Source organism: Strix aluco, chromosome 3 (assembly GCF_031877795.1).
Source record: "Strix aluco isolate bStrAlu1 chromosome 3, bStrAlu1.hap1, whole genome shotgun sequence".
Taxonomy (NCBI): domain Eukaryota; kingdom Metazoa; phylum Chordata; class Aves; order Strigiformes; family Strigidae; genus Strix; species Strix aluco.
Window position 1 is genome coordinate 83,259,645 of NC_133933.1, and position 27,146 is coordinate 83,286,790.

The 27,146-nt window shown below is 42.3% G+C and overlaps 1 protein-coding gene across 5 annotated transcripts; it reads left to right on the forward strand.

The window, feature by feature from the left end:
* The first annotated feature begins 1,443 nt into the window (after nucleotides 1–1,443).
* POPDC3 (popeye domain cAMP effector 3) lies at nucleotides 1,444–26,783 on the forward strand. 5 transcript variants are annotated; one of them, XM_074819440.1, is made up of 5 exons: nucleotides 1,444–1,530; nucleotides 11,245–11,988; nucleotides 13,853–13,961; nucleotides 14,872–15,047; nucleotides 26,490–26,783. In XM_074819440.1, the coding sequence occupies exons 2-5, from the start codon at nucleotides 11,498–11,500 to the stop codon at nucleotides 26,494–26,496; spliced, it is 783 nt and encodes a 260-aa protein (XP_074675541.1). In that variant the 5' UTR covers nucleotides 1,444–1,530; nucleotides 11,245–11,497; the 3' UTR covers nucleotides 26,497–26,783. The 5 variants fall into 5 exon arrangements, with proteins under 5 accessions (XP_074675541.1, XP_074675537.1, XP_074675540.1 ...); XM_074819439.1 differs by lacking the exon at nucleotides 26,490–26,783 and adding an exon at nucleotides 2,177–2,217 and having other exon boundaries at nucleotides 1,467–1,530; nucleotides 14,872–21,829; XM_074819437.1 differs by lacking the exons at nucleotides 1,444–1,530; nucleotides 26,490–26,783 and adding exons at nucleotides 2,011–2,217; nucleotides 5,268–5,310 and having other exon boundaries at nucleotides 14,872–21,829.
* The last annotated feature ends 363 nt before the right edge of the window (nucleotides 26,784–27,146 follow it).

Below are 27,146 nucleotides of genomic sequence, written 5' to 3' on the forward strand. Positions count from 1 at the left end.
TATCATATGCAAAGCATGTCTGAAAGGTTTCTGGAGCTACACTGCAAACCCCTTTAAATGTTTAACTAACTACAAGAACTATAGGACATACTTGATTAGATTTATAAAAAGACTTTTTTCTCTCAAAAATAATAAATATAAGTACTGAAATCTGATAATGAAGTTTTGAATATATGTAACTCAGCATAGCTTTGGGTTAAACTGCTCTGGCTTTTTGTTTTGTCAAGGTTTAGGAGAATCAATTCTTCAAAAAATTTATGCGACTTTCCTGGTAAACATGGAGCTAGAAATCTGTGAAAATGACGAACCCCCACTTGGGAAAGCAAGTTCACAAAGGTGTTAAGAAAAGCCCTAATCCCTCTTTCTAGAGCCTGACAGGTTGCTCTCTCCTTTTACTTCTGGAGAGGTTCACATCAGTGCATCGCCCTGCCGTGCGATGAGTGTCAGCCTACCGTGGGACCTCAGAGCTGGCCGCCGGCAGCACACGAGGTTCTCCACGCTCACTGTTTAAAAGATATTATTGCTCACGCTCCAGTTATTGAGAAAGTTTCTGTAGTAACAGGAGCTGCACTTTTAATATGCTGTGATTTTTTGTATATTAACAACTTGTAAGTCTGTCTCCTTCCATCAATAAATTCTCTCTCTCCCAGGCACAAAGCGATCACCAGGACAAATGCATGGCTGGTACACTGAAGGGCTTACGTACTGACACTGTACTAACGCTTCCAACTATATTCTTGGTGAGGCATATGCTTGTTCTGAAACGAAATAACTGAAAATTGCATATAAATAGATGCTCTAGTCATGTAATGAAGGCAACCCTGAAGGCATCTATCTCCCTTCTGAAGAAACGTGCCACTGGGGCAAGTAAGCGAAAGAGCAGAAAGCTGTTATTTGTATTTCTTCCGACCCAGGAGCTCCAGACAACCCGCGGCAGCAGAACCACCGGCGGCTCTCCTCCGCCCCTGCGCGCCTCCAGAGCGACGGGGTTTGCGCGCAAGCCCCAGCCAAGCACCCGCGCTGCAGCCGCACCGGCTTTTCAGGTGCCCAAGTTCAACGGGCCGCACCACCGCGGGCCCCGCTGTCCCCGAGGGGGCTCCGCAGCCAGCGGCGCCGCCTCCCCCTTCCCCCGCCCGCCCCTTCGACGCCTTCGGCGCTCACCGGCAGCGCGGGGCGGCGGGGGAGCCCCGCGGCGGAACCGGCTGCCGGGGGGGCTGGACGCGGCTGCCGCCGCCGCCGGAGAGTCGCGGCGGGACGGGACGGGACCGGGCGGCAGCTCCCGCCACCTCGGCTGCCCTGGGCTCGGCCGTCGCGGCTGGGGTGGGGTGGCCCCGCCGCCCCCCGGGGCTGGCGGAGGCGCCTGCGCGCTGCGGCCGCTCGGTGCCGGCCCCGGCGCTGGCGCCGCCCGCAGCCTCCCGCCGGCTTCTGCCTATTTTAGTCACAGCGGCGGCTCGGTGGCCGCGGCGGGACGCGGCAGCCCGAGCTCGTCCCGTCTGGGCGGCCGGAAAACTTTTCCGAGGGCGCGGTCAGGTAAGAGGCGCGGGCAGGGCGGGGACGGACCGGGCCGGGCCGAGCCGGGGCGGGCTGTAGCCGCGGCGCTGCCCCCGCCCGCCCCCCGCCGGCGCCGTCCAGTCAGGCAGCGCGCGGAGTGTCGCCCCACTCTGCCCGGGGCCGAGGGGCAGCCGGGGCCGCCTCACGCCCCGCTGTGCCCCGGGGACACCCGCTCCGGGCCCGGCCGTCGGGGGAGGGCTGCCGGCCCCGGGGCTCGGCGGCGTCCCGGGGCGCCGTGTGGCGGGGAGTGGGGCCGGGGGCTCCCTGTCCCGGGAGGGGTGCGCGCCTCCGCGGCACGGCCCCCGCTGCGGCCCGGCCGTGGGAACCGGAGCGCCCGAGTTCGGCCGCGGCGAGGAGTTGGAGCGCTTCCCCCGTCCCCTTCCGAACGGAGCGGGGCGCGCCGCCCGGCTCTTCCCCTCCCGAGGGGTCGCTCTGCCTCGGGGGAGACTCTTCGTTACGTACCTCGGGTTTGGGGCTTACTTCTCAGGAAAGCGGGGTGTCTGGCTTCCCTGGGGTGCAGCTGCTGCCCGCTCACACAAGGGCTGGCTCGGGGGGTACCCGTACTCTCACAAAACCAACTTGGGACCCGGGGATTTCTTCCACTGACTAGGGCTTTGCTTCGTAGGCTGCCGATATTTGATTCTTCTCTCACCCCATCGACAAATGGTAAGAGCAGATGAGCCCTGAAATTAAGATCTGGTTTTGCATTTGCAGTTGTTTCTTTCCAAAGATAGAATGAACGGTACAAAACGCTTCTTTTCCCCAAAGTATAATATTTTTTTCCAAACATATTTTTCCAAACTGTAATATTTTGCCACATTTTCTTCAGCTGTTCTGTAAAGCTTTGTGTGCATTTAGGTTGTCAATCACTTTATGGGCAAACATTTTACATAGCTGATCTCTTGTAAGATTGAATCACAGACCACCTGGTAGTGTTATAAAGATGTCATTGATGAAATCTGGCTTCCAGAACTAGGGCTTCTTGCCACTCTGTTGATCTATGGCAATGTGACTGTGTACATGCAAGTAAAAATGTCTTCACTGACCACAGCAAAACAAGAAATGGTTTCCACATCTGCGGCACTGTTGCTGTTCAGGCTTTCCACAGAGTTCTGTGTGGTGACAAATAGTAAAGTAGCTTAAAATGTTAAGTTTTCAAAAAATGCCTTGCCTGCAAAATAGCAAATATACCGCAAGTCCTGTAGCTAGTGAGGGGAGTAGATACTAAAACAGAACGAAATGTGGTACAGGTAATTGCAAAGTTTTTGGCAGGAAAACCTTTTACGATGAAAGTTGAGAACAGAAAGTTTATTAAGGATTCAAGAAAAGTTGTTAGCTGAAGCTACATTTAATCTTTTTATTAAGTGTGCAGGCTCTTCAGAGATAAGATTTTTCTTTTATAATTTTAGTGTGTTCCACTACCTTGCAAAAAAGAGCTCTGATCAGTGTCTCCAGGTGATGGCACAGTACCTGTAACTGGGCATGCCGCTGTTGCCCAGACAAAAGTCAGGTATTGTACAGTGAACAAAGCCTTGGTTTGTGATTATATTACATGATGAAACTAAGAGTATTCTGGCTCTCATAGATAGAAAACTAACGAAAGTGATGCTAACCAGTGCCTTCTGCCTGGCACTGTTTTGTATGTAAAGCTGTATGACACTCGTACCAGTAAAGCGGAGAGTAGAACTGTACTTCTAACCCCAAACCCTCCAGTAAAGATAAATGATTTCAGCAGCTCCATTAGAGCATCCTCGCTGCCTTTCACTGTGTTTCACTCTGGTTTAGAGCTCACATAAATACGTACATAAACGTGATGTTTCATGGCTCAGCGTGCTGTTTATCTGTTTGAACACATGGCTCCTGACACCTTCTCCCTAATCCAGCTGTGCATGCAGGGGTGGTGCGATGAGCCAAGCCTCTGTGTTTTTCTTTTTTGGGAAGTGAAGTTCACATCAGATAGTTGGTTTTGGGGAATACGTTCCTATCCAAAGGCACTACTACACCATAACAAACTCATTTAAGCTGAATTCTGCAGATTTCAGCTATAGTTTATTAAGACAGTTTTAAAGCACTTGTGAAATAGGCACTGTAGTTGCTTTCTCTATTATTAACTTAAAAGTTGAACTGTAGAAAAGCCTGAACGTGTACTGACTTTGCAGTTTTTATTATAAAACACAATAAAACAGACCCCCTAAATTATTATTTTGCCAATGCTGTTCAATATACAAGAGCCTTGCTCAAATTTACCCAAGTCCTAGCAATCCATAGTAAGATTAAAAAATGTCTGACTGTCATTACATATTCATGTTTCCTAGGAGCAGAAGACCTTTAAAGAAGGAGGGAGGGGATTATTCTTCTTAGTTTGGGAGGAATACCACATGTACTTACGGTTCATTGGTTCTGATTCAAATTGGAAGAAAATCTGTAATTTTTTTTTATATCAGATACTGTCTAGATTATAAAATAGATGGCATCTTCAGTATTGGCTTTGCAACCACAGAGGATTGCATTGTATATTTTACAGTGATAAATGAGGAACCGTTCAAGTACTGTAAGCTGTGTATAGTAAGCTGGTCTTTAAATATTTAAAGACTAAATAATAGCAGCTTCACTGTATGCAGTGCTTCTAATGAACCTTATCTGTATTGCTGTGGGTTTTCTTTCTGTCTTGATGCCTCCCCTCGCCCAGCTTTTTTCCACTTCTTAAAAAGGTTAGTAGGAATTTGAGCAAATTGTAAGTAGAATCAGGGCTTCCCAGCTGCAGCTGAACAAGCTCAGTGAATTGAAAGTCCCATGAAAAGGCTCCCGTTAAAGCGCTCTGCTTTGGACAAAGCAGTTCTGCATCCGCTGCAGCAGGCAGACAGGAGTTGGGCCCAGCCTGGCGAGGAGGACAACCAGTCACCAGCCTCATGCCGTTGGTGGGTTGTTCACATGGACCATTGATTTCAACGTAGAGATGGCATTGGGGTGTCTCCAGGGTTAGGCAGCAGCTGACTGTGAAAGGGGTTCTTGGTTGAACAATCTCGAACATGGGAGCCTAAATTCTGCCTGTCCCAGAGCAGGGTTTTGGCCCCAAAAAGTCCTGCTTGGGTGGCGGTTATTTCTCAGAGCTGCCCTGAAGGCAGTGAAGCACCACTGATGGCTGGACATGCCCTAGCAGCTTGTTTTGTAGCTCTGAGCATTCCCAGAAGGATCGCTCTCTGAGAAGGTATCACTTCGCATGGATGCTCTGGGGGCGGGGGTCCAATTTGGGAATTGCAGCCTGCACAGCCCAGGAGGGTACTGGAAATACCGGGAAGGGTGCCGTTTGACCACTTTTCCAAAGGCCTGAGATGCTTTATGTTCCAAGTGACAGCCTGCACTGGGAGCACTGATCCAAGGGGTGAGACATAGTGATGAGACATCACTGAGACACAGGATGCCTTCCTCTGCCCAAGGGAGTGCAAATCCGTCTTCCCTCCTCCCATGAGGGTGCTCCATATGACTCATTTTGACTCATGTGGGTGGGTCACTTGCTGCCCTTCTTGTGAAGCTGTCATGTTGTGCAGAAAGGAGACTGAGGGAGGAAGAACCGCACTGCAGTCACTCTTTGTTCTGCAATGGAGACACTCACTTGGGGAGTGGGATCCTGGGGCTTGGCTGCCAGGGTGGCATACATGTTTCATGTTAAAGTATTCATTGATTAAAATATCCCTTTCTTTGAAAAACATTGGCAGGAAGGGATGCTGGCTCCACATGGATGAAGGTTTCTTCTAGAAGGTCTGTATGAGGAATAGTTTCAGAGATATACCTGTCTTCAGTTTTCTGTTGTCTAAAGTAGCTACTTGTGAGATAGGCTTCTAGATTTCATTGGGAAGACCAGCTATGTAACTTCCTAGGTACATACATCTTTTTTATATTAAGTAACTTAAGACAAAAGTCCAGAAGACATTGTTGCAATCATCTAATCTGACTTCCTGTAGAATAAAAAATAGAATTATAGTAAATCAATTAATTTTTTAGTAATAGCATACCCAGATTTATTTTAGGTACCAGACAGCATCCTGACTTCCTTAATTCCCAGCAAAGGAAATCTTTAAAGCCATCCCATTAATTAATTACCTTTGCTATGTATGCTTGTGTGTCTTTGTAATCTGAATATATCTAGTTTTATAGTGACTGATTATCTTGATCCCTTTGTCTTTTGGATTGGGTAGTCCTTTTCTTCATCCTACTTCCATCTTCCTGAACAGATGTTATGGACTGTGATGAAGCTACTGTAGCCTTCGCTATATTGTGCAGGCTACATTTTCTCAGGAAAACCCTGTGTTTTCAGTATTATAGTTACTGCTTTCTCTAGGATATAGTCTCAAAAAGTTTAAGGTAAGCTAGCATGTGTTGTTACTGTCCTTATTGCTGCATGCATGTTTTGAGCCTGGAGTGGGTTCAAGGACAGTTTATCACTGAAAATAGCTTGTTTATCTGCCCGTACTTGCCTATAGGCACATAGCCATACCTCTCTGTAGGTGCATAGCTTCTCCGTGCACTGTTACACACTGCATTGCAATTAAGAGTTTGGTTGTCTCAGTCCCTTTGGGTATCTAACCCCAAGTGAACAACTGCAGGAGGAAAGTAACTTGGGGAAAGCGTGCTACATAAACAGCCACTGAGAGCAATATGGGCTGGTAGGGAGCCAGAGAGAGGATTTCAGAGAAGTAGAGGCAATGGAAGGAAGGGGTATCTTAATCAATGTATGCATTTACATTGCATGTTAGAGGAAGTACTTGATAAAATTAAGGAGCAGCTTCTTTTTATACATCTAAATGATGGCTGGACCAGATGTAGCTTGCCAGCCTAGATGGGGTGCTCAGAACTTGTCACTCTGGAAGCAGGGGGCATTGAGGCCGGGAGGTCCCCCCATGGCAGGAGGGACTGCTTGGTTCCTGGTGGAGTTGCCGGAGCAGTTTCGCTGACTGGCAAGCCAGGCTGTGGCCACTAGCTCATGTATAAACATCTACACCGCAGATGGCTAAAACCAGTGAGACAAAAACCTGCTAAATCCAGCGTAATCTCATTTTGTGCATGAAAGCATATATGCTGTAAAGGAAAATCTTCCCTTTTGCATCCAAACCTGTAGCAAACAATTCATCCAGGCTGGCTACACAATCAGTATGTATGGCTCTACAGCCTGTCACCATGTACAGTGTGAAAGTGCTGAGGGCTTTCTGACTGAATACTTGGGATAAGACAACTGAAGAATGGAGTATTCGAACTCTGAATAGCTTTGCTTTTGACTTAATTAAAAAGACCAGAGAGAGAACTGCTGGTAGCCTCAGGGCTTTTAGGGATTATTTTTTGCAGAAATTATTGTCATCCAGACATAGTAACTAACACTCAGAGCTTCTCAGAGCTGAATTTGAGTCATCAGTGACAAAAATGGGGCAAAATACCCAGTTCTCAAGCAAATTAAAAATGTATGTAATTGGTAATTCTTTGTGGGAATACTGCAGTGTATGGGGAAAATTCATTCTGTTTTGACTGTTTTAGTATACTGCTTATATGAAGTTTTCAGTTGCTGGCCAGTATTTATTTTGGAGACTATAGGTGAAATACTCCATTTACTGCTTTGAAGCTCCAGCAAACTCGTTGATTTTAACACTTTTTGATGATAGCTTAGTCCTTTCAGCAATGCTGCTGTTTGTTTTAATGAAGTCCATGCCACTGTATATTGCTCACATCTCTAGTCTGGGCTGATTTTTCCCAGCACTTGATCTGCTGCTGCTGGAGAGGGTGAGATGTGTGGTGGGGCAAAACACTCAGAAGCTTCTCAGTAATTCAGCCTGTGTTGGCAGGGCATGGCTTCTTCCTGAGCTGGGAGGAAACCCCTTCCATGCACCTCTGTCTCCAGCAGCCTACAGATGTCAATGTTGTGTTATTCTGAATACGGTAGTCAAATAGCAGAGACTGTGTGCCTGTGCGTGGTGCTGCTCCTTGTCCGTTGGCAGGGGACAGAGTAGAAAGTATTCAACATTTACTTGGGGAAGATACAGTTCTTCATGCTTATAATCCAGGATACCTGCTTTAAATGCAGTTTCCTGCTGAAGCTTGCCTGATCATCACCATCAGATGAACCTGTAGCAATAACTGTTCACCACAGCCAGGACAACTGAAGCAGGGTGTCAAACAAGGCCATGTCAGTTGGCACATTCCCAGTCCTGGTAGCTAAGAATGCTGAAGCATCTCAGTGAAAAGATGGTGTCCCCCTTCAGGTGCTTACAAACTTGGTAATGCCATGCTAGTGTGGGCGCTTTGTAGATGGGACCTCAGTGGAGGATGATTCACATCTGGTACCACAGCTGTTTGGGGTTTTTTTTGCTTTGGGGGATTTTTCTCTCCTTGACCCCTGCTTGCAGTAGATGAAGGGCTTAATTAAAGTGACTGTTCTGAAGCCCTCAAGAGTTTAAATTTTGGACTTGTAGGAACTATAAAGAAAAATGTAATAAAAGGCCTTATCTAGCACTAAATACCAATCAAAATTAGAAATTTTACTGTACTTAGGCCCATACATACTATTGTCTCTGCCCTATTTAATACTTCATTCAAAAAACTACCAGGAATTTTTAGCTCCCAAATCTTAGAATAATTCCTCGATAAAAGAGGTGAATCCTCTCTTTCTGCGTGCAGTTCACTAGCAGCAAGCATGTCTGCTCTTCACCATATCCCTGAGAAACCAGCTGCATTTAGTAGTAGGCTTCGTCAGTATTTCCAGAGAGTTTGTTTTTGCCTGCACATCTTTCATAGCTCAGGAGAGTGTCATGTTGGTGAGGCTGTATTCTGTGCTAGCACTGGGTTCCCTCCTTTGCCTTTCCTCTTGCCCGGATGGAGGGAGGTCCTCTCCAACCTGGGTGATGCTGTAGCACAGGAAAAGTTCTCATTGTGCAGAACTACTGAAATAAGTGGGAATTTTGCATACAGTGGTTTTGGAAGACAGGTGCCATTCCAAAAAAAAACCCAGTTACAAATGCAGGGCAGTTTTTTCCAGGGCTTTGGTTTTGTCTATGATGACCTTCTATCTCTGTCCTAGTGGTGTGTTCTTCTTTCCAAATTATTTACCTAGACTTATAGAATACCAGGTTGGAAGGGCCCTCAAGGATCATCTGGTCCAACCTTTCTTGGCAAAAGCACAGTCTAGACAAGGTGGCCCAGCACCCTGTCCAGCTGAATCTTAGAAGTGTCCAATGCTGGGGAATCCACCACTTCCCTGGGGAGACTATTCCAGTGGTTGATTGTTCTCATTGTGAAAAATTTTCCTCTTGTGTCCAGTTGGAATCTCCCTAGGAGTAGCTTGTACCCATTACCTCATGTCTTTTCCACGTGACTCCTTGTAAAAAGGGAGTCTCCATCTTCTTTGTAGCCACCCTTTAATTACTGGGACATGGTGATAAGGTCTCCCCTAAGCTTTCTCTTCTCAAGGCTGAACAGACCCAATTCTCTCAGCCTTTCCTCATATGGCAGGCTTCCCAGTCCTTTGATCATCATTTTGACCCATCTTGTCATGAATAGATGTTTTACAGCAATGCTATGAGCTGCAGTGTGGGCAGACTGAATGCTGTAAGTGAATTGGAAATTGAACATAAATTTTGTGAAATTATTGCAACATCATGTCAAATTATTGCAATGTGTGACCTTACATGAGAAAAATATATCAGTAATGAAAAGTAGATTACAGTATAGATCCATGGTGGTTTTGTTTGTGGCATGCATATAGCTTCCCATGTAACTTAGCAGTCATGGTTCCATTCAAAACACTGAATTTTTTTGTAGAAATTAGGGTCTTCAGGGGAATTGCTCAGAGCAAAATGTTGGCAATAAAGTAGAAGTATTAACAATAATCCAAAATCACTGTTATCAATGATTCTATTTAAAAAAACAATCAAACAAAAACTTCCACTGAGTTTCAGTAGAATTCAGAACACAAGGTCTGGAAACTGCTTGTTCCAGTTTTATATTCTTTTGGTTCAGAAATCTTACCCCTTGATCACAGAAGTAGTGCCTAAAATTCCTCATTCTCTTACCATGCCTAGGTAACTTCTTCATAGCTGATGCAGTTCTCAGCTCCCATTCTCCAAGGGCTGAATCCTGCATCAGTGAGGAATCCTGTACCAGAGAAGAGTATTTGAGTAAAAGCAGAAAAGCTTATAGTTACAAACTACCTCGTTCTTGTAATGCTGGTTCTTCCACTGCAGTAGGGTATTGAGCATTTTAATTTGGAAAGGTTCCATGCTCTTAGCTGTGATATTTTTATGGGTCAGTGACTTCCCTATTGCCACTCCCAGAGAGGGAAAGGTCTCCTCCTAACCTTTTCTTCTGAACTCTGACACTTGGTTGTTTAGGATTTTATGTCTTCATTTAGTATTAGTGTTTTTGAATCATGGAATTAATGTTGGGGCTTGAATAAACTTAAAGCTGTAGCAGCTAGAAAATGTGATATGACTTTGCTTTATTAATTTCTTAGACCTGTCACTGTGGAGAAAAAAAAAAACCACCACTGAAAGCCCTGCTGAATGACGTTGGATGCTTCACTGCACCAGCAGTATTTTTTAAGTATTGACTTCTGTGGCTCTTGAAGAAAAAAAAAAAAACTACCTTTGATATTCTAGAGAATCTAATAATTTAGATAGCAAGATATTTCTTAGCTTCCCTGCTGTTTTACTAGGAAAAGAACCAGACAGTTAAAGACTTTGATGGGTTTCAATCCTGATTACACTACTGATAGACTCTGGCTCTGCAATTTCTACCATGTCTAATCTGTCACTGAAGCATGTTTTTTTGCTTTAAGAGACAGACATAGAAAGCTGGTTTTGATTTAATTTGTTTTTTCATGCTTTTCGGTTGTGTATTTTACTTTTTATTTAACTCTAAGGAATACATTATCATATGGAAACAAATAGCATGTTTAACATTTTACAGTGTTGAACAATAAAATTATGTGGTCCATGGCATGAAATTATACAAGGTAGAACTTTGAATATTATAAAATTACTTTGTAAATGCCCTGTGAGAAGTATTTTGCAAGACTACTTACTTCACGTTCTAATAACTTAATCCGTATAAAGCTGCCTTTTAAGCTTTGTGTTCTTCCTTATACATGACAGCTTTTTGCCTGTCATCCTTGGAGTAGAAAAGACCATCCCCTGTGATACTTGGGTTTCCCTTGTTGTGGTGTTTGGGGATGTAGTTTGCTGTCTCCAGGGGCAGAGCACAGTCTTGCTCAACTCATTAATGAGAGTGGTTTGACCAAAATCCAGAGTGAGGTGGAGGAGGTGAACAAGGAACAAGAGTTCACTGTCACTTCTTGTCCAATAGCTGGGTAGGGCATTAAATGAGACTTGCAGGCAGCAGGTTCAGGACCAACAAATGCAACTACCTTCTCAGCAGTTAGGGTGTGGAAAGGCTTGTGACAGGATGTTGTGGATGCGATGAACAGGTTTACATGGATTCAGTGGTGATTTGACAGTTGCTACAGGGTTCATTAGATACAGAAACATGATTTTCAATTGCATTAATATTAAGGTTTGATCCTGGAATCACAGGGCTAGAAGGGGAATTGGAAGATTATAATGCAGTCTGTGGTTTTAGACAATAAAAGCTCTGATAGAGTTTAATTGATGAAAATAATTTTATAAGTAATTTGTCTTTTCTTCACTTGTCCAGATCAGATGAAGTTACAGATGACACGGCCAGAGTCAAAACAGTGCATGAACTGATGAGAAACAGCATTGTCTTCTGAGAACATTAGCTTCCTAGTTGCTGGAAATCCTAAGTATGACTTTACTACAAAAGAGACCCTGACCTTATGTGATCATTGAGCAGAGTTTGCAAGAATGGAAAAGCAAAGGACCCTGCTAGCTGCATCTCATAAATAAAAATTTCAAAGATTCATCTGAATTGAAAAATTATTCCAGCCATGGGAGAAAATGCAAGTTTTTGGGAAAGTTTGATATATGCACATCCTACGTGTACCACCTGGAAGCAGGAGGCAGAGGGATCTATCTACCACCTAGCTAGTATTCTCTTTGTTGTGGGCTTCATGGGTGGAAGTGGATTCTTTGGGCTTCTCTATGTCTTCAGCTTGCTTGGATTGGGCTTTCTCTGCTCTTCTGTTTGGGCTTGGCTGGATGTCTGTGCTGCTGATATATTCTCCTGGAATTTTATACTGTTTGCTATATGCTTCGTCCAGTTCATTTACGTTACCTACCAAGTTCGGAGTGTTTCCTTTGACAGAGAATTTCAGGAACTCTACAGCGCTCTCTTCCAGCCTCTGGGAATTTCCTTGACTGTCTACAGAAAGATCGTCTTGTGCTGCGATGCAGAAGTGGTTACCCTGGAGAAGGAACACTGTTACGCCATGCAGGGCAAAACACCTATTGATAAACTGTCCTTGCTTGTGTCAGGCAGGTTTGTATCAGTTTGTTCAGATATACTGCAAATATCTTTATTTTTTCCTCCTTCTTGAAAATGAAAACAAAACAAAAGCCTGATTTCTGTATTGTTTGTTCATTTTCCAGTACACTAGATTAAATATTAATGCAAGTAATATAAATATTAATAGGCTAAATACACTTGCTAGGACAGCACTAGCATAAAAACACTAAGCACAAAATCTGTAATAGCATAAAGAAAAGGATTTTAAGTCATTCTTTTCCAGACCACTGTATCATAGCACTTAACAGGTTAGTCAGAAAAAGGGAACAAATGTGTCCTTCAGTCTTCAGGCTATGTTTTGCTATCTGTCTACTGCTTAGCTGATGAACACACCATCTTTCTTATTTTTCTTTGCTGGTATCATCTAAGACAGGACTAAACGTAGTTATAAAACTGAATATACTGAGATAAACTCTGTTTAATAGAGATCTTGTCTTTGATACAGATTGTATTTGGTTGCTTTCTGGGGGGTGGGAGAAGAGAGGGAGTAAGGGAGAGCAGAAGGCCTAAAAGGACCATTCCATTACAAGGAGATGTAGTCGAGCCCTATCAAGATTTGCAGAACTGAGTCTACAGTTATTTTATACTATGGCCCTTAGACCCTGAGGCAATAAATCCACCTCCTTGTATTCCCTGGTTACTGGAGACCCTTCTGGCAACCTTGCTGGTGCTTTCCTGAAGGAAAATAGTAGCTTTTGTACTGTACACAAAGTGGTATGCAGTACTAGACCACCACAAGAGTAGATGGGATACCCAGAGAGGATGGCCATGGTCTGTCTTCAATGGGACACTTTGTAGGTGCATTTTTGACAGCCTGCTGCATGGACAGATGGAATTTGTAGGCAGCTTGAAACTCAGATGGTTTGGAACTACTTGCAATAAACTATGGATTTTAGGTAGTTGTCCTTAGTGATGCCCTGGTTCAGAGAGCATTCCTGGGAGCTGTCTAGAAAGTACCACCTGGAGGTTGCTTTTGGTCATGGTCATACTGAAGGAGAGGTGTCCATCCTTCTACCTGCCCAGCCAGTTAGTAATCATGCAGGGAGCTTCTGCTACCCTCCTTCATGCAGTATCAGTCTGCTGCTTCTGATTTTTGTAAGAAGCATTAGTCTCAGCGTAGAGCAGATGTAAAAAGGGGACTCCTATAGTTTGCTTTTTTTTTCCTCTTAGCTCCCAAGTTTCAAGCATACCTTTCTTGCTTGTGTGCCTTCAAACTTAAATATGACTTAAAAAGTAGAAAGAAAATTTTTCTTTAGCATCTGCAGAAGGCCACAGTATTCACACAGAGATTCCATACCTCCGTGCTGTTCTCCTGGCTCCAGAGACAGTCCTGTGGCCATGTAATTGCTGTTAAACATTGAGAGAGCCCTACCTAACCTATGCCCTGGGGAAATCCTGTTTCCCACTCTGTGCTTTTGCCGTTTTGTTCCCTCTAAAATGTATATTTGCCAAACCTAGAAGTATATCCCGTGGCTTTCAAGTGAAGGAGGCAAATGGTGTTACGTGCATTAGTCTTTCACCTCTGCAGTGCATGCTGGCCTTTTCATGACAAAGCTTGCACGTCGCTGCACAGACTTGCCCCAGAGAGAATAATATGACTTTACTAAGCCCTGGAAAGATTTCCATTTCAATTGCACAATTGCCTTGTATTGTCTTTCAACCGTCCTGATCAAGTTGGGTTCAAAAATGTAATTAGGGTACTGTTGGCCAGTGATTGTTTTTTCATGCTCTCAAAGCTATATTTAAACTCCTCACATAGTAGAAATAACACATTCTTGTTGCAGTCATTGCTGCTGTACAGGTAATACTAACAAATTAACACATCTTATCTTGGTAGGATCAGAGTGACAGTTGATGGGGAGTTTCTGCATTATATTTTTCCTCTTCAATTTCTGGATTCTCCTGAATGGGATTCACTGAGGCCCACAGAAGAGGGAATTTTCCAGGTAAAAGTGGAGGCTTTTTTTTTTAATACTACAGAAAACTGTTCAAGTACTAATTGGTTTAGAAATAAGTTAATTTAGTTGTGGGTTTTGTTTGTGAAACAAAAACTTGGGGAGGAAGTCTCCTTTACCCGCTGGACTGGTTATGCTGTTTATATCTTCTTTCTGTTTGCATCTTGTTGTTACAACAAACAAGGTTTTTCTTAAAGCTAATCTGGGAGGTAGACTTTGTTTGCATTCTTCGGCTGTGCTAAAATCCAGCCCTGAGAAACCAGGTTTGCAGGAGATGGGTGGAAGTTGGTGCTGAAGAGGCTTCCCTACAGGGGATGAGCCAGAGAGCACAGGCTGGGGAAAGCCCTGCCTGCAGTAGGGCTTGGTGTGGGGGACAGCATGGGACATGGCGTCTGTGGGGGCTGCCCCCTGTCATCTGTGAGCCCTGCCACTGCTGTCACTTGACTGACACGCTATCCCCTGCCTGTGTGGGATCCGATGTCTCGTGTCACAACAGCAAATGACATTTGTCATGAGCTTTCTTTAGACCTGCCTTTCAAGCTGGGGCTGCCAAGAGCGAAGCAGGGAGTGCAGGGCCAAGGCTGGGGTGTGCCATCAGTGTGTGTCCCGGCTGGGGCTGCTGCTCAGTGTGGGCATAGGCCTGCTGTCACTGAGGCCGACAGGACACAATCATTTGGTCTGTTCCCAGTCACCCTTCGCGCTTGTCTTTTGCATACAGTAGACCTTGCAGAGTGCTCTGGCTGGATTAAATGGCTTTAACTGCAGTAGGTGCAAAGATGCAAAGTGTACATTACAGACAGCCTGTGTGCTTGCTGAGAGAGTGGAGTGCTTTCTGAGCAAGGGCAGCAGCAGCAATATCACGGCCTTATCACCTAGCTAATTTTAATTTTCTCTTCTATAGGTAACACTTACAGCAGAGACAGATTGTCGGTATGTGGCCTGGAGGAGAAAGAAGCTGTATCTGCTGTTCGCTAAACACCGTTTCATCTCCCGCCTCTTCTCAATTTTAATTGGGAGTGACATTGCTGAAAAACTGTATGCCTTGAATGACAGAGTGCACGTGGGGAAAGGCTTTAGGTATGACATTCGGTTACCAAACTTCTACCATGTTTCACTGCCAGAGACCCCTCCGGTGCAGCCCTCCCACCACCTACAGAGAGGGTCCCCCCGGCGCAAGCCCATGGGGGTTACAAACTGCAGCTCCTTCAGCACACAGTCCTAGGAAGGAAAACTCTGCTGCAGCCATTCCCCAAAGCGATGAAGGGAAAATGCAAAGTGGTGAAGCAGAGGAGCAGAAAGATGGAGCAGAATGAGACCCAGTCAAGCCAAATTTGACTGACAAGTGCCATTTACTTTCATTGGAGTAGCTTGAATTCTTCCTCTCTCTAGAGCCAGCGGGTTGGCTTCTGCATTTTGACTGTTTGTGCAATATGTTTAGCTTCTGTTGATTCTTTTGTTGATCTTCATCTCCTTACTTCTGGAGGAAAACGAATCGTAACAGGTTGAAGTTTCATTGTAATTGTGGTAGTCTCTGTATTGTATTTTTTTAAAAAAACAGACCCATGGTATTTGTAATTATACTTTCTCAAAATTATTTGCCATAATATAGTCAGTATAGTCAATGAAAACAAGTAAGTTGTCTTCAAAATATAGTAACTTGCTTGTAACATTCATATTTATGCCACATGAACATTGTTTCTATTAACATGAAGAATATTGCAGAAAAAGACTAAGAGACCAATTGTATTGGTTTTGTTTTTTTAAAAAAACGAAAGATTTTGAAATGCACAGCAAGATTCTTGAAAAAACAAACAAAAGAAAGCAACAAATTCTGTCCCGTGAGCAACTGGTTTCTTTCTGACTGTCCTAAAGAGGTATTATGTGAAAACAAACATAAATGTAATTGCTGGCATTAGAAAAGTAAAGCCATTGTAACTGCTGCAAATATAGCTTAGGGAAATGATCACGTAATGTTTCCGATAGAATGTGATGGTCTAAGACCTAGGCTTCCACAGTGTCAGTGCCATTCGTGACATGTACGGTAAATACTGTTAGTCAGTCAACTGCCAAACCATTGGAGTTTGTTTTACAATATTCTTTTTAGACAGGTTTGTCAGGAAGAAACTAAGAAACAGCTGCAGCAATAAATACAATTTTTAACCAAAACATTCTTGTTTAGCTTCCAGAGTCACTTTTTGGTGCCTATGTCTTGATTGAAAAGGTATTCTCTCTCTAATTCTGTGGTGTTTTAATGGCAGAAGGGAATACCAGCTCATCCTTCAGCAGGAGAAAACTAGTTTCGACCCTTGGGGTCACTCTGCCTTTGGGGAGAAGTGTCTGAATGTCTTTGCTAACTCACCTTCCTGCTGCTATGCCTGATGCCTGCCAGTAATCAAAAGTAAGAAGCATTACTATTTTATGAGACTGCATTGCTGCTTGATATATCTGGAGGTGTATCACATTTTTAATATTTTAAAATTGCTGGACTGTTTGGCAGGACAACCATTGTGTGTGTATGTGCAGGTATACATATGAGTTTAGATCTTCGGAGTTGTTGCTGAAGGATTTAAAATAATGATAACCTCATGCTTAAAGATAATCATGCAGTATGTATAAGAATGCCATTAGAAGTGATATGAAACACCACCTATTTGAAGGACCTTCAGTGTAGAGCAGGTAATGTTCTACAGGTTTTGCTTTTAGCTTTATGTCCCTTTCTCAGAGAGGAAAATTTGCCAAACATAAATACCATAGCATGCAACGTGATAATCCCCAAATCCTTCTAATGACCCTTCCATGCGATGTATTCTGTATGTGTTACTTAATGCGTGAAGTCCCTGAGTCACAAAGCTACTTTGTCTTGGTCAGAAGAGAATTGAAAAACTGCAAACAGAGAGTTCATTGACAGCTGTTAAAGACTGGCCCAGAAAATAACTAAGGCACAGAAAATAACTAAGGCACAAAGTGCCAGAGGCTGGCAATGTGTAGTAAGGATGTGCAGTTGTGTGTACCCTTTTCCTATACTTTTTGTGGTTAAGGGACAGGATAGCAGGATACCTGACCCCTTGATATGATTCAGCATAGGTGTTCTCATGTAACTTCAGCACTGTGATTAGTATCATGTCTTATTTGTCAGTGGTGCCTGAAGTGGGTAAGAGTGTGTTATCTCTCATGGATGTGGTCACTTAGGCTGTGCCTCACGATCCCCATGCTGCTTCACCCAGTTGAGCTGCTCTGAAAACCTTACGCTGTTTTTTAACAGGTGATTTAAAAACAGACCCCATCTCTCATTCTGATAAAATAATAAGAATTTATAATTTTACTCATGCTATAACATGTGTTGGACCAATATGAAGTTTATGCTTAATGTTTTATATGTTAACATCTACAAACATAAGAAGATTATAGTCTAGAAACATAAAAGATGTGTTATTCTAGACTTAAGTGTAATATAAATCATCAGTTAATGGTCTTCTAGGTTTTCTTGAATATATGGGCTTGTCTCTCTGCTAGGACACATCTGAGTCAGTATCTGAAATCTTTACTAGGACAAGTCTGAGTCAATATCTGAACTCTTAGCTAATCTTGTTTAGCTTTTGCTACTGTGATTTTTGGGCTTTGAGTCACTTTCAAAAAATTGTTTCCAGTTTTCCAGCATCTGTTTGAGTCATGACTAGCAGAACAGTTCAGATGTAGAATTCAGAGCATATATATCTACAATAATATAAGTACACACAAAAGGACTGGAAGCAAGACAGCAAGCCCTCTCCACCTCTGTTTTTTTAAATCTTGACAGCACTTCTAAAAGGTACTGTAAAATACACTTGGGTATGTGACTCATAAACCAATGTTTTGAGAGAGCTGTATAATCCACCTAAGTAAAGATGTACTCAGACTGATGTCAGTGAAATAATACAAGCTTTTGTGATATCACGTACACCCAGTCATTAGAGAGTTGGGGTTGTTCAGCCTGGAGAAGAGAAGGCTCTGGGGAAACCTTATAGCAGCCTTCCAGTACTTAAAGGGGGCCTACAGGAAAGATGGGGAGGGAATCTTTATCAGGGACTGTAGGGATAGGATGACAGGTAATGGTTTTAAACTGAAAGAGGGTTGATTTAGATTAGGTATAAGGAAGAAATTCTTTCCTGTGAGGGTGGTGAGACACTGGAACACGTTGCCCAGAGAAGTGGTGGATGCCCCCTCCCTGGAAGCGTTCAAGGCCAGGTTGGACAGGGCTTCGAACAACCTGGTCTAGTGGAAGGTGTCCCTGCCCCTGGCAGGGGGGTTGGAACTAGGTGATCTTTAAGGTTGCTTCCAACCCAAAACATTATATGAGTCTATGATTATTTATAGGTTAGTAAACATTTGGAGCTAGATGAAGCTCTGACTTGAGCATCATCCAATTTATGCCTATGTTATTACTCAGGAATAACTGTCAGTGAGGTGGTCAGACTCTTTCATAACAGGTTTAAGTGAAGGGATACTTGAGTCCATGGTGCTTTGTGAATTGAGGAGACGACCAATTAACCCTCTTTTTGATCTGCAGTGATTCCCCTTTACTCACATTTTACATTTTTATCAGTTCCATAATTTTCGATGGGGTTATGTCTACATTTGTGTACTGTTATGAGAGTGGCAGAATCTGGTGTACGTGATGATTTGCTCATTCATCAGCATCAGTTGATCTTCCAGAGTTTTTATAATTGTGCGCAACATGCTGGAATCATCCTTACAGCCTGCAGAAGGGTTCAAATTTACTGCACAAGCTAAAAAAATACATGGCCTAGCATAGTCCAACGAGGGGAAAAAAAACCAACCAAAAAAAAGACCACTCAACTTCTTACAGGTTTTATTCAGGAGAGGTTTATTTTAAATTGGGCTTATGGCAAATTCATTTATTGGATGTAGAGATGTATTGTGAGAGCTTCAAAGCAAGTCTTGCCTATTGAGGGGAATGGGACTGATCCTGCAATTCTTTCATTAGGTAGTATTTTCTTACCTTTACTTACACTACTACTAGTTAACAGATTCTAAGTGATGTTTTTAATCCATCATGCAACTCCACTCAAAACTACAGAATAACCAGAGAGAATGTATCCCAATGTACAATGTATTATAACTAATAATGCTATGCAAGGCAAATTGTAAGTGCTTAATGAAAAAGATTATTTTATGCGGTTGACTGTGATAACAGAGGCTGGACTTGGTGACTGAGAAGGGCCATCCCAGTCCAAAATTTTCAAGAATTAATTGGTCTGCAACAAACCAGCAAATGTGACAGTGATCAAAAGAAACTCAGTAATGGAAAGAATGATGCCAAACTATACATATAGATATATGACCTCTGCTGGGATAGAGCTGGGAAAGCTGAATACGTGCTTGGATGAAATTGTGTAGTTTTGCCACACCACACACAAAAAAGGCATATGCTTGCCATAATTAAATAATATGTTGATGCTACTTTTCCAGCAAAAAAGTGCTCTATAGTTTTTAATTTTTGTAAATGATAAATATAAGATGTATTTGGGCTCAATATACATGAAAAATTAAAATATAATGTTGTACTGCTTATATAAACAGGTTTTGCAAGCCATATGTTAAAAATGAAACAAATCCATAGCTATTGAGATAGAAGAAAACTATTTAAAATTAATACCTATTTGTTGAATTCAGGCATTAATAAATTAAATATTTTTCTTTCTACTCCTGTAATAATTGAAGGCATATTCTTCTGCTCTCGAAGTGTTACTGTATAACAGATATTTTTTACAGTACAACAAAATAAATACCTTAAACTGATTTGTTAATCCGTCTTGAAAATACTTACATTGATTACATTAATATGCAGAAAAATATAATAGGTTCGGGGCTCCCAAGGGAAAGCACCCTTTTCTTCTGTTTGTCTAATTCACATTAACTTTCCTTTCTAGTAGATTTTTGTGTTTCTGCTTACTTTAATTCTACCTCTGTGTGAATCAAAAGAGTTAACTGAACTTAACATGTAAATCAAGCCACCTCATCCTGATGAATCAAACTGTGTAGGTGGAGCTTCATCAGCAGGAGCATGTAGGAGAAAGGCAGCTCAACCACATCATCTGTGAGCCCCAGGATTTGGGGTCACGTCCCAAACTAAGGCTGGCAAAGCCCTTCTAGAGGGCAGCTTTGCAGGTGGTTCTGCCGGCAGAGGGTTTGGACCCAAATCATCACTCTGCAAGCCACAAATGTTGTTAAATGTTGTCATGGACCAGGAAAAAATGGGATGTTCCCAAAAGCTTGTGAGAGCAGAAGGATTTTTTAGAAGTTACTCTCCTGCTGTGGATTCCCAGGCAATTTTATTCAGTTGTCAGTTCCACCATAGCTCCTACTTTAAGGCATCTATGGTGTGTTGTGGGGACAGGACTATTTCCCTACCTTAGTGGGGTTTTGAAGATAAATGATGATAAAATATAGGTGATTAAGAGCCCCAGACACTGAAGTCATATAAATAAACAACTGCAATGCAGTAATGGTAGTAAATAACTGTTTTAGCAGTGAGTCCCATAGTTTTCATTATATCCACTAGTAACTCTCTATCCAAACTTGTCTAAAGCCTGGGGGATGTAATAATTTTCTGGGAATAAGGTACACTAGACTGAGAAAGACACTGAAGCCAAAAATCCGTTTCAAGGATAAATGCTCTATGTCATTGTATAGAGGTGGGCAGCACCATCACCTTCTATAGCAACTGCATGTCATAGACGAGCATTAAAGCATCTCAGATCTGTGAAAGGAGGTGAGCGGGTCCCTGTCCCCAGGCAGGGATTCTGGCTGGATGATCCTGAGTAGCTGTCAGCCTGCCGGAGCCGGGGCTCAGTGCCGGTGAGCCACACATTTCTGTTTAGTGTTTCCCATGTGTAGGTTTTAGGGACTCCTAAGAAGCATACAGGACAATCTAGATACCCAGTGCTGGGTTTGGACTTCCAGGGGCCAACTGTAGGATATGGCTACAAGGGTGGGATACCGGCAGGTAAGCTATGGGATGGGTTTAAAACACAGGTGTGACCCTGTATCTTCCCGTTTGCATTCTCTTCCACTGGGATAAACAACAAGTAACTTACTCCATAACAAAAGTGAGGCAAGCCAGTTCAGATCTGCCAGATACACAAGGCTGAGCATCAGCAGTTCCTGTAAAACAGCTGTTGTGCTGGAAATCCTTACTGTGCTTTGTTCATCTAACTCATTCATGTTAAAATCTTTAAAACTTTACAGAATCCAGTTGTAGCAGCTATTCTATTTTTCTAAGAGATTTAGCTTAAATAAAATATTTTAAATACTTATTTAGAATACAAAGGAAAACTGTTCTGTGTTGATTTAAAGAAAGGTCGGGTCCTTTCAGATGATATTTTAAAGCAGAGCTCCCTAATGAGGTGAATGGGAGTACTTCTTTAAAAACAGTCATACAGCTAGCACCATGCTCTGTTTTTGACTGGGTCTCCATTTTCTGTTCAGTCACAGCTTTTCAAAAACACAGTGTCCTTTCAGTATATGTGCTCATTATTTAAGGAATTAATAAGTAAGTATTAGTAAGAAAAAATACAATAAATACTGATATTCTGAAATCAGATATGGAACATAAAACATTTTTATGTTGGTTTTGATTTTACAAATTATTAATACTTTTTTCTTTACCATAGTCATTGCCATTCTAGTTCTGAAACTGCTTTATACAGTGGTATATGTACTTAAGCTAATACTATGTGCAAAAGCAATAATCATATATATCTGTATGTTTATTGCAGTCTGTATCCCTGTTATAGTAGGGTTTTGTTTGCTGCTTTTTTCTTTACAGAACAAAGAAGTATAATAAACATTACTCAGAAGACTGGTCTTATTTATTCATTGAAATTAGAGAATTATTTTTTGTTAATTATCTGTTTGCCTTTACTCTCAAAGATCATGGTAGGAAGAACCAGTTATGGTATACTATAATTTGGCACACATTTTCATAGTCATTTATGACATGCATAGCTGAAGTCCAGCATCTGGATGTACAAAGCAGCATAGATGGGGTGCACAGTAAATGCAGACCAGACGCTCCTTCGATGCTGGCTCTTCTGAAATGGTAGAGGATGCAGCTAATCCAAAAATTGAGTGCTTATTTTCTCCTTGAGGTTTATGCTCAAAACAAGGAGTATTTCAAAGTCTTATTTGGGACTGCTAAGCTGATCAAGTGCATAAAATGCTCCTGAGTGATATTTGGGCTACTTCAACCTGTTTCTGTGCATTTGGACCAAACTTGTGCATTCCTGGTTTGCTTTTTGCTCTTGGACTTTTGTTCCTATCATTTATCTTGGCTTACTTTGTTCCCCAGTATGTTACTTCATGGATTATCCATTTTCTCCCCACTCTTGCTCTCTTCGTTCTGTGTCTTTTTGCAAAGAAAAAATTAACTTTAAAAAAGCTACCTCATGCACATTCTCAGTTCTTCTGAGCTAATTTTACCTTGTTTACCTTTATTTACCTTTTCTTTCCCCTCAGTGTGGAGTATTTTCACTCTCAAATCCTATGTGCTTTCTCTGTTGCTTGTTTAAATAATCCCATACACTCATCTTCTGTCTCCCCTCACTTTGTCTTTGTCCTCCTTCCTCAAGTTTTTAAGTTAGATTTTTTGATTTTTTTGATGAGTTCTGTCTGTCCTTCTGGATATGTTAAACACTTGTTATTTAGTTTCTTTTTTATCTCAAAATAAAATTCTAAATCCTTATAAATAATTTATAAAATTCCTAGAAAATGGTAGCTTTTAATGATGTTAATATGTGAAGTCCTGGAGATTCAAGCTCAGCCTTTGCTTCTCAAAAACAACCACTGGTGAATATTAAAATGCACGGCTAAAAAGGACTAATATTGCAACAAAACATTAACTACCATTGTACCAACACCCAAAAGCATGTGTACTTTTATACCCTGACAATATCTGCAATTCCTTTGGTTTATACAGACAGTCACACAGGCTCAAATAAATTCACAAAGATCTCTGCAGAGAGAACATTGTGAGCTGTGGTTGAGATGGATTTACTTCAGGATTAGCACAGACATCTTTGCATGACCATTTTGAACTTTCTTCGTGCATGGAAGTTGTCCAAAAAGGGAACAGGAAAATCACAGCCAGTTCAACTAGCGCTGCCAAATCTGCTGTAGTGGGGACCCCTAAGAAATGGGCTGTCACCCAATGAGGGGACAGATGCAATGCAAAAGCACGGCTTTATTACTTGTCTTCCAATTATATGTGAAGTAAGAACTGCCTCATGTTAACCAAGAGCAACACGTCAATAGCGGCTCGAGTCCCGGACAAGTGATGTGGTCAAAACCCATCTCTGGTATTCCTCTATTTCCAGAAAGAAGCAGAGCCGCTGGGGAGATGCTCCCCATTATTCCCCACCGCCGTTAGCAAGCAGACCCGTCAGGGCAGTAACAGGTGCACCATGACCCTGACCTTAGGAAATCCAAATGGTTTTATAGATGTTCTCATTTTTGGGGGGGGAACCATGTGATTTAAGTAGAGCTAGAGCAAGCAGAGCAGGCCCTTCCAGCAAGTCTCAGAAAAATCACTTGCAAGCAGCTCGTAGGCTTGCATATATTCATAGAAATTGTTCACTGAGCAATTTCAAATAATGAACATACAAATTAAAATGTCAGCAGGAGACTGCTCACGCATAATTTGGGAACAGGGATAATTGCTAAGTGTGGTTGGATAAATTGTTTACTGTGCACAGTTTAGATAACTTTAATACCAAACAACTTTACTGTGGTTTTATACCTCAGGACCATGTAACCTTTTGATAAACATCTACGACAAGCAGTGCATCTGTTAAAACTTGGATACTTTGACAGATCATTTTAGAAGAAAGTTGGCTTCTGGCTCTAAGTTTGCAACAATCAATTACTATACTATCAGTGAGACACTTGGAAGCCCTGGAATATGATGGGTTTTATTTCAGATTCAAAGAAAAAGATAGCCCTTCTTGTATGAACAGGGGACACCCTCCCTGCAGACGTGGCATGGGAAAAATTTCCTGACTATACATCAGAAAGTGGTTGTCAGAGGGTCTGAGCTAAAAATGCACCAGAATGCACATACTCCTCTTAAATAAACCTCCACAATATTAAAGAGCTGAGAGAGTAATTATCATTCATAATCTCTTCCATACAAACTTCCTTCTAATAAAACAGAATTCTTGAGGATGTTTTCAGGCAAAACCCAAATAAATAATTTTTCTGTGGAAAATATGTGCAATTTTTCAGTTATGCAGCACATAATTTCAGCATCTGGGATGAAATTTGTCTCACTGAAATGTGGCACTTCTTAACCAGTGCCACACCTATGCCAGTGTGTTTCACAGAATCACAGAATCATCCAGGTTGGAAAAGACCTTGAAGATCATCCAGTTCAACCATTAACCTCACACTGACCGTTCTCAACTCCATCATATCCCTCAGCGCTGGGTCAACCCTATGTCACTTCATTCCCATGTCTTCTCTCATGGTTTGAGGTGACACACTTGACCACGTATTTAACTCTGTGTGGGCCACTACAGGCATAGCAGAGGCTTCACAAGGATTTCATCCCACTCCAGACAGTTCTCACACACAAGATTAATTACTTTGTAAAAGAGCCCCCTTGCAATGTCTATAGAGGGAGTTAAAAAAATTAGTTTAGAGTAGGCATCTTTTAGCCTGTAGATGCTGAGTACACTCCTGAAACTATAAATGGAAACATTTCATAGATCTTGCCATTGTCTGAAAATAGCCCTGTCAGCCTGGCACATCTGGGATCCCAAATACAAAGCGTTTGTTCTCTTTAGTGAAAACTTTGCCTAAAAAAGGCTGCAGAATCAGGCTCACATTTGGAAGAGGCAGAGTGCCTGCAATTTTACAAAAAGTTACTTTGTCATCTGCTTAATAAAGTCTTTCGATGCCTGGCTAGGCTGAACTGAGAAGCAGGACACGGAGGCTCTGGTCTCTGCTATGCTTCTGAACCTCTGCCTGACCTCCGCTGGGCAACACCTCCCCGCACCATCAGCGTGCCTTATTTCCCCTGCAATAGAGGAGACCAGCCAGGCACCCAGAGGTTAGGGTATACTGTTAAAGATCACAAAGCATCTCGATGTAGATAAGAAACGAGGCTGAGCAATTTGCAACATGTGTGTGACATTTTCCACTGCGGACCATTACTGTGGAGAATAACTAATAATTGGAGAAAGTACTTAAGCTATCAAGACTTTAATAGCAAGAGAGAGAAACATGACAGAGAAAGCCTGCATCAATGAACAGCTGTAATACCATTAGACCCGTCTCTGCTAACAAAATGCATCAATTCAACACAAATCTCTAAAAATTGATCTGGCTATTTGAAGCCAACTCCTCATCAATGTAGATGCAAACAGTTTTTATTTCATGCCTCTGCCAGACTAATTTATATTAGTGGACTTCAATGAACTTGTGTTTTATTGACATAGATAGGAGGTTAACCCAACTCTTAAAGTCTTTACAGTGGTTTAACACTAGGGCATTAAACTGATTTAATTAAATTCTTCTACATTACATTCGCCTACAGTACATGAGACCTTGGTTTGAGAGAATAAACTCTACTTAATACATTCGACTTAAGAGAATGTTTAAGTTATCTATGTAACTATAGATAATGTTCTCTATGTTAGTAATATTATCTATGTAACTAAAGGCCATTAAAATTATGGCCATTAATATCTGCATAGGACCGCCTGCTATTATCTCTATAAAATTGATGCTAGTCATTCTATTAGAGAAAGGAAGGTTTTTCTTCTACGTGCAGGTGCAACCCACAGCACAATATTAGAGTCCATCAGAGCCATGTCCACACTCTTCACCTGCTTATGGTGCTCCTGGAGGGCCAGGAGATAGGGGCAGCTCTCAGATCCTCCCTCATTTCTCTCTCTCTGCTGACAGCTGTACTAGATACCACCACCTACGTTACCCACGTAGCCTTGGTTCTTATGTCTCTGCGGCACAGGGGAAATGACATTTAATCACAAATATACTGAAATATAAAGATCCCAAGAGACTAGCTGCAATCAGGACAAAGTTCTACACCTTCACATGACTGCAAATGTCATTAGTTCATTGCCAAGCTTTCTTAACTAGGATTTTCTGCATTGAGCTAAGCAGATACTGTTTACCACCAAGGCCCCACACAAAAACAGAGAAGACCTGGAGGGTAATGAGAGAAATAAAAAGACTTTATAAAAGACACACCTAATACAACAAACTGTGCTTCTCCAATGCATAACATTCAGTAACGTGCTAGAAAATGCTTACATGTCAGTCTAGATTTCGATAGGAGCTCTCTGACAGGCTGCTTTGTGCTGCTTTTGGAAGCTGCTTGGCTTTGCTCCAGCAAACATAGCTGAATATTATCAATCTCAAATACATGCTAGATGCTATCTCTCATGACCATTCCTGTGACCATGCTATTCTGACTCACTCTTCCTACTCTTTTTCCAGCTCATAACTCTGCATATCTCGGGAAACAGCGAATACATCCATAAGAATCACTGTCCAGTCAGAGGAAACACTGTCCCAAATCAAGTCCTTCATAATAAATTCATAATATATTTTGGAAAATCAGGTCTTATACCAGGCAGCAGGATTCACAAAAACCCTGTTCATGTGGCACACATCACTGGAAAGATCCAGACCTTTTCTCCAAGTTGTAAAGCCAAGATCAACCATAACAAAGCTGGAGCCTTCTGGAACACGTTGATGTGCACATGTATAAACAGTTTACTTCAAAAATTATTCAGGATTCTGTATTCTTTCCAAAAATATTTAAGTATAATGCTGACCATATGCTCTGAGTTGCTGGAAAAAAGCAAAGCTAGGTCATCAGACTGTATTGAAAGAGATTTTCTGCCTTTGCAGTCTGCATTTGCCACTGACAGTCAGGTTTTGGGATGGGCTGGGATGCCCATGGACTGTATCTGGAATGCCTTTCATTGCTGGATGCCACACATAAACATCCTGGAGATGAAGACAGGCTTAGTGCCTACTTTGCCTGTCTTGCAAGACTGGCAGAGCAGGGGACGGCAAAACAGGACATCGACAGAGCAACCGGCACGCAGGGACACAAGCGGCCCGCTTGGGAAACACATCATTTCTGGG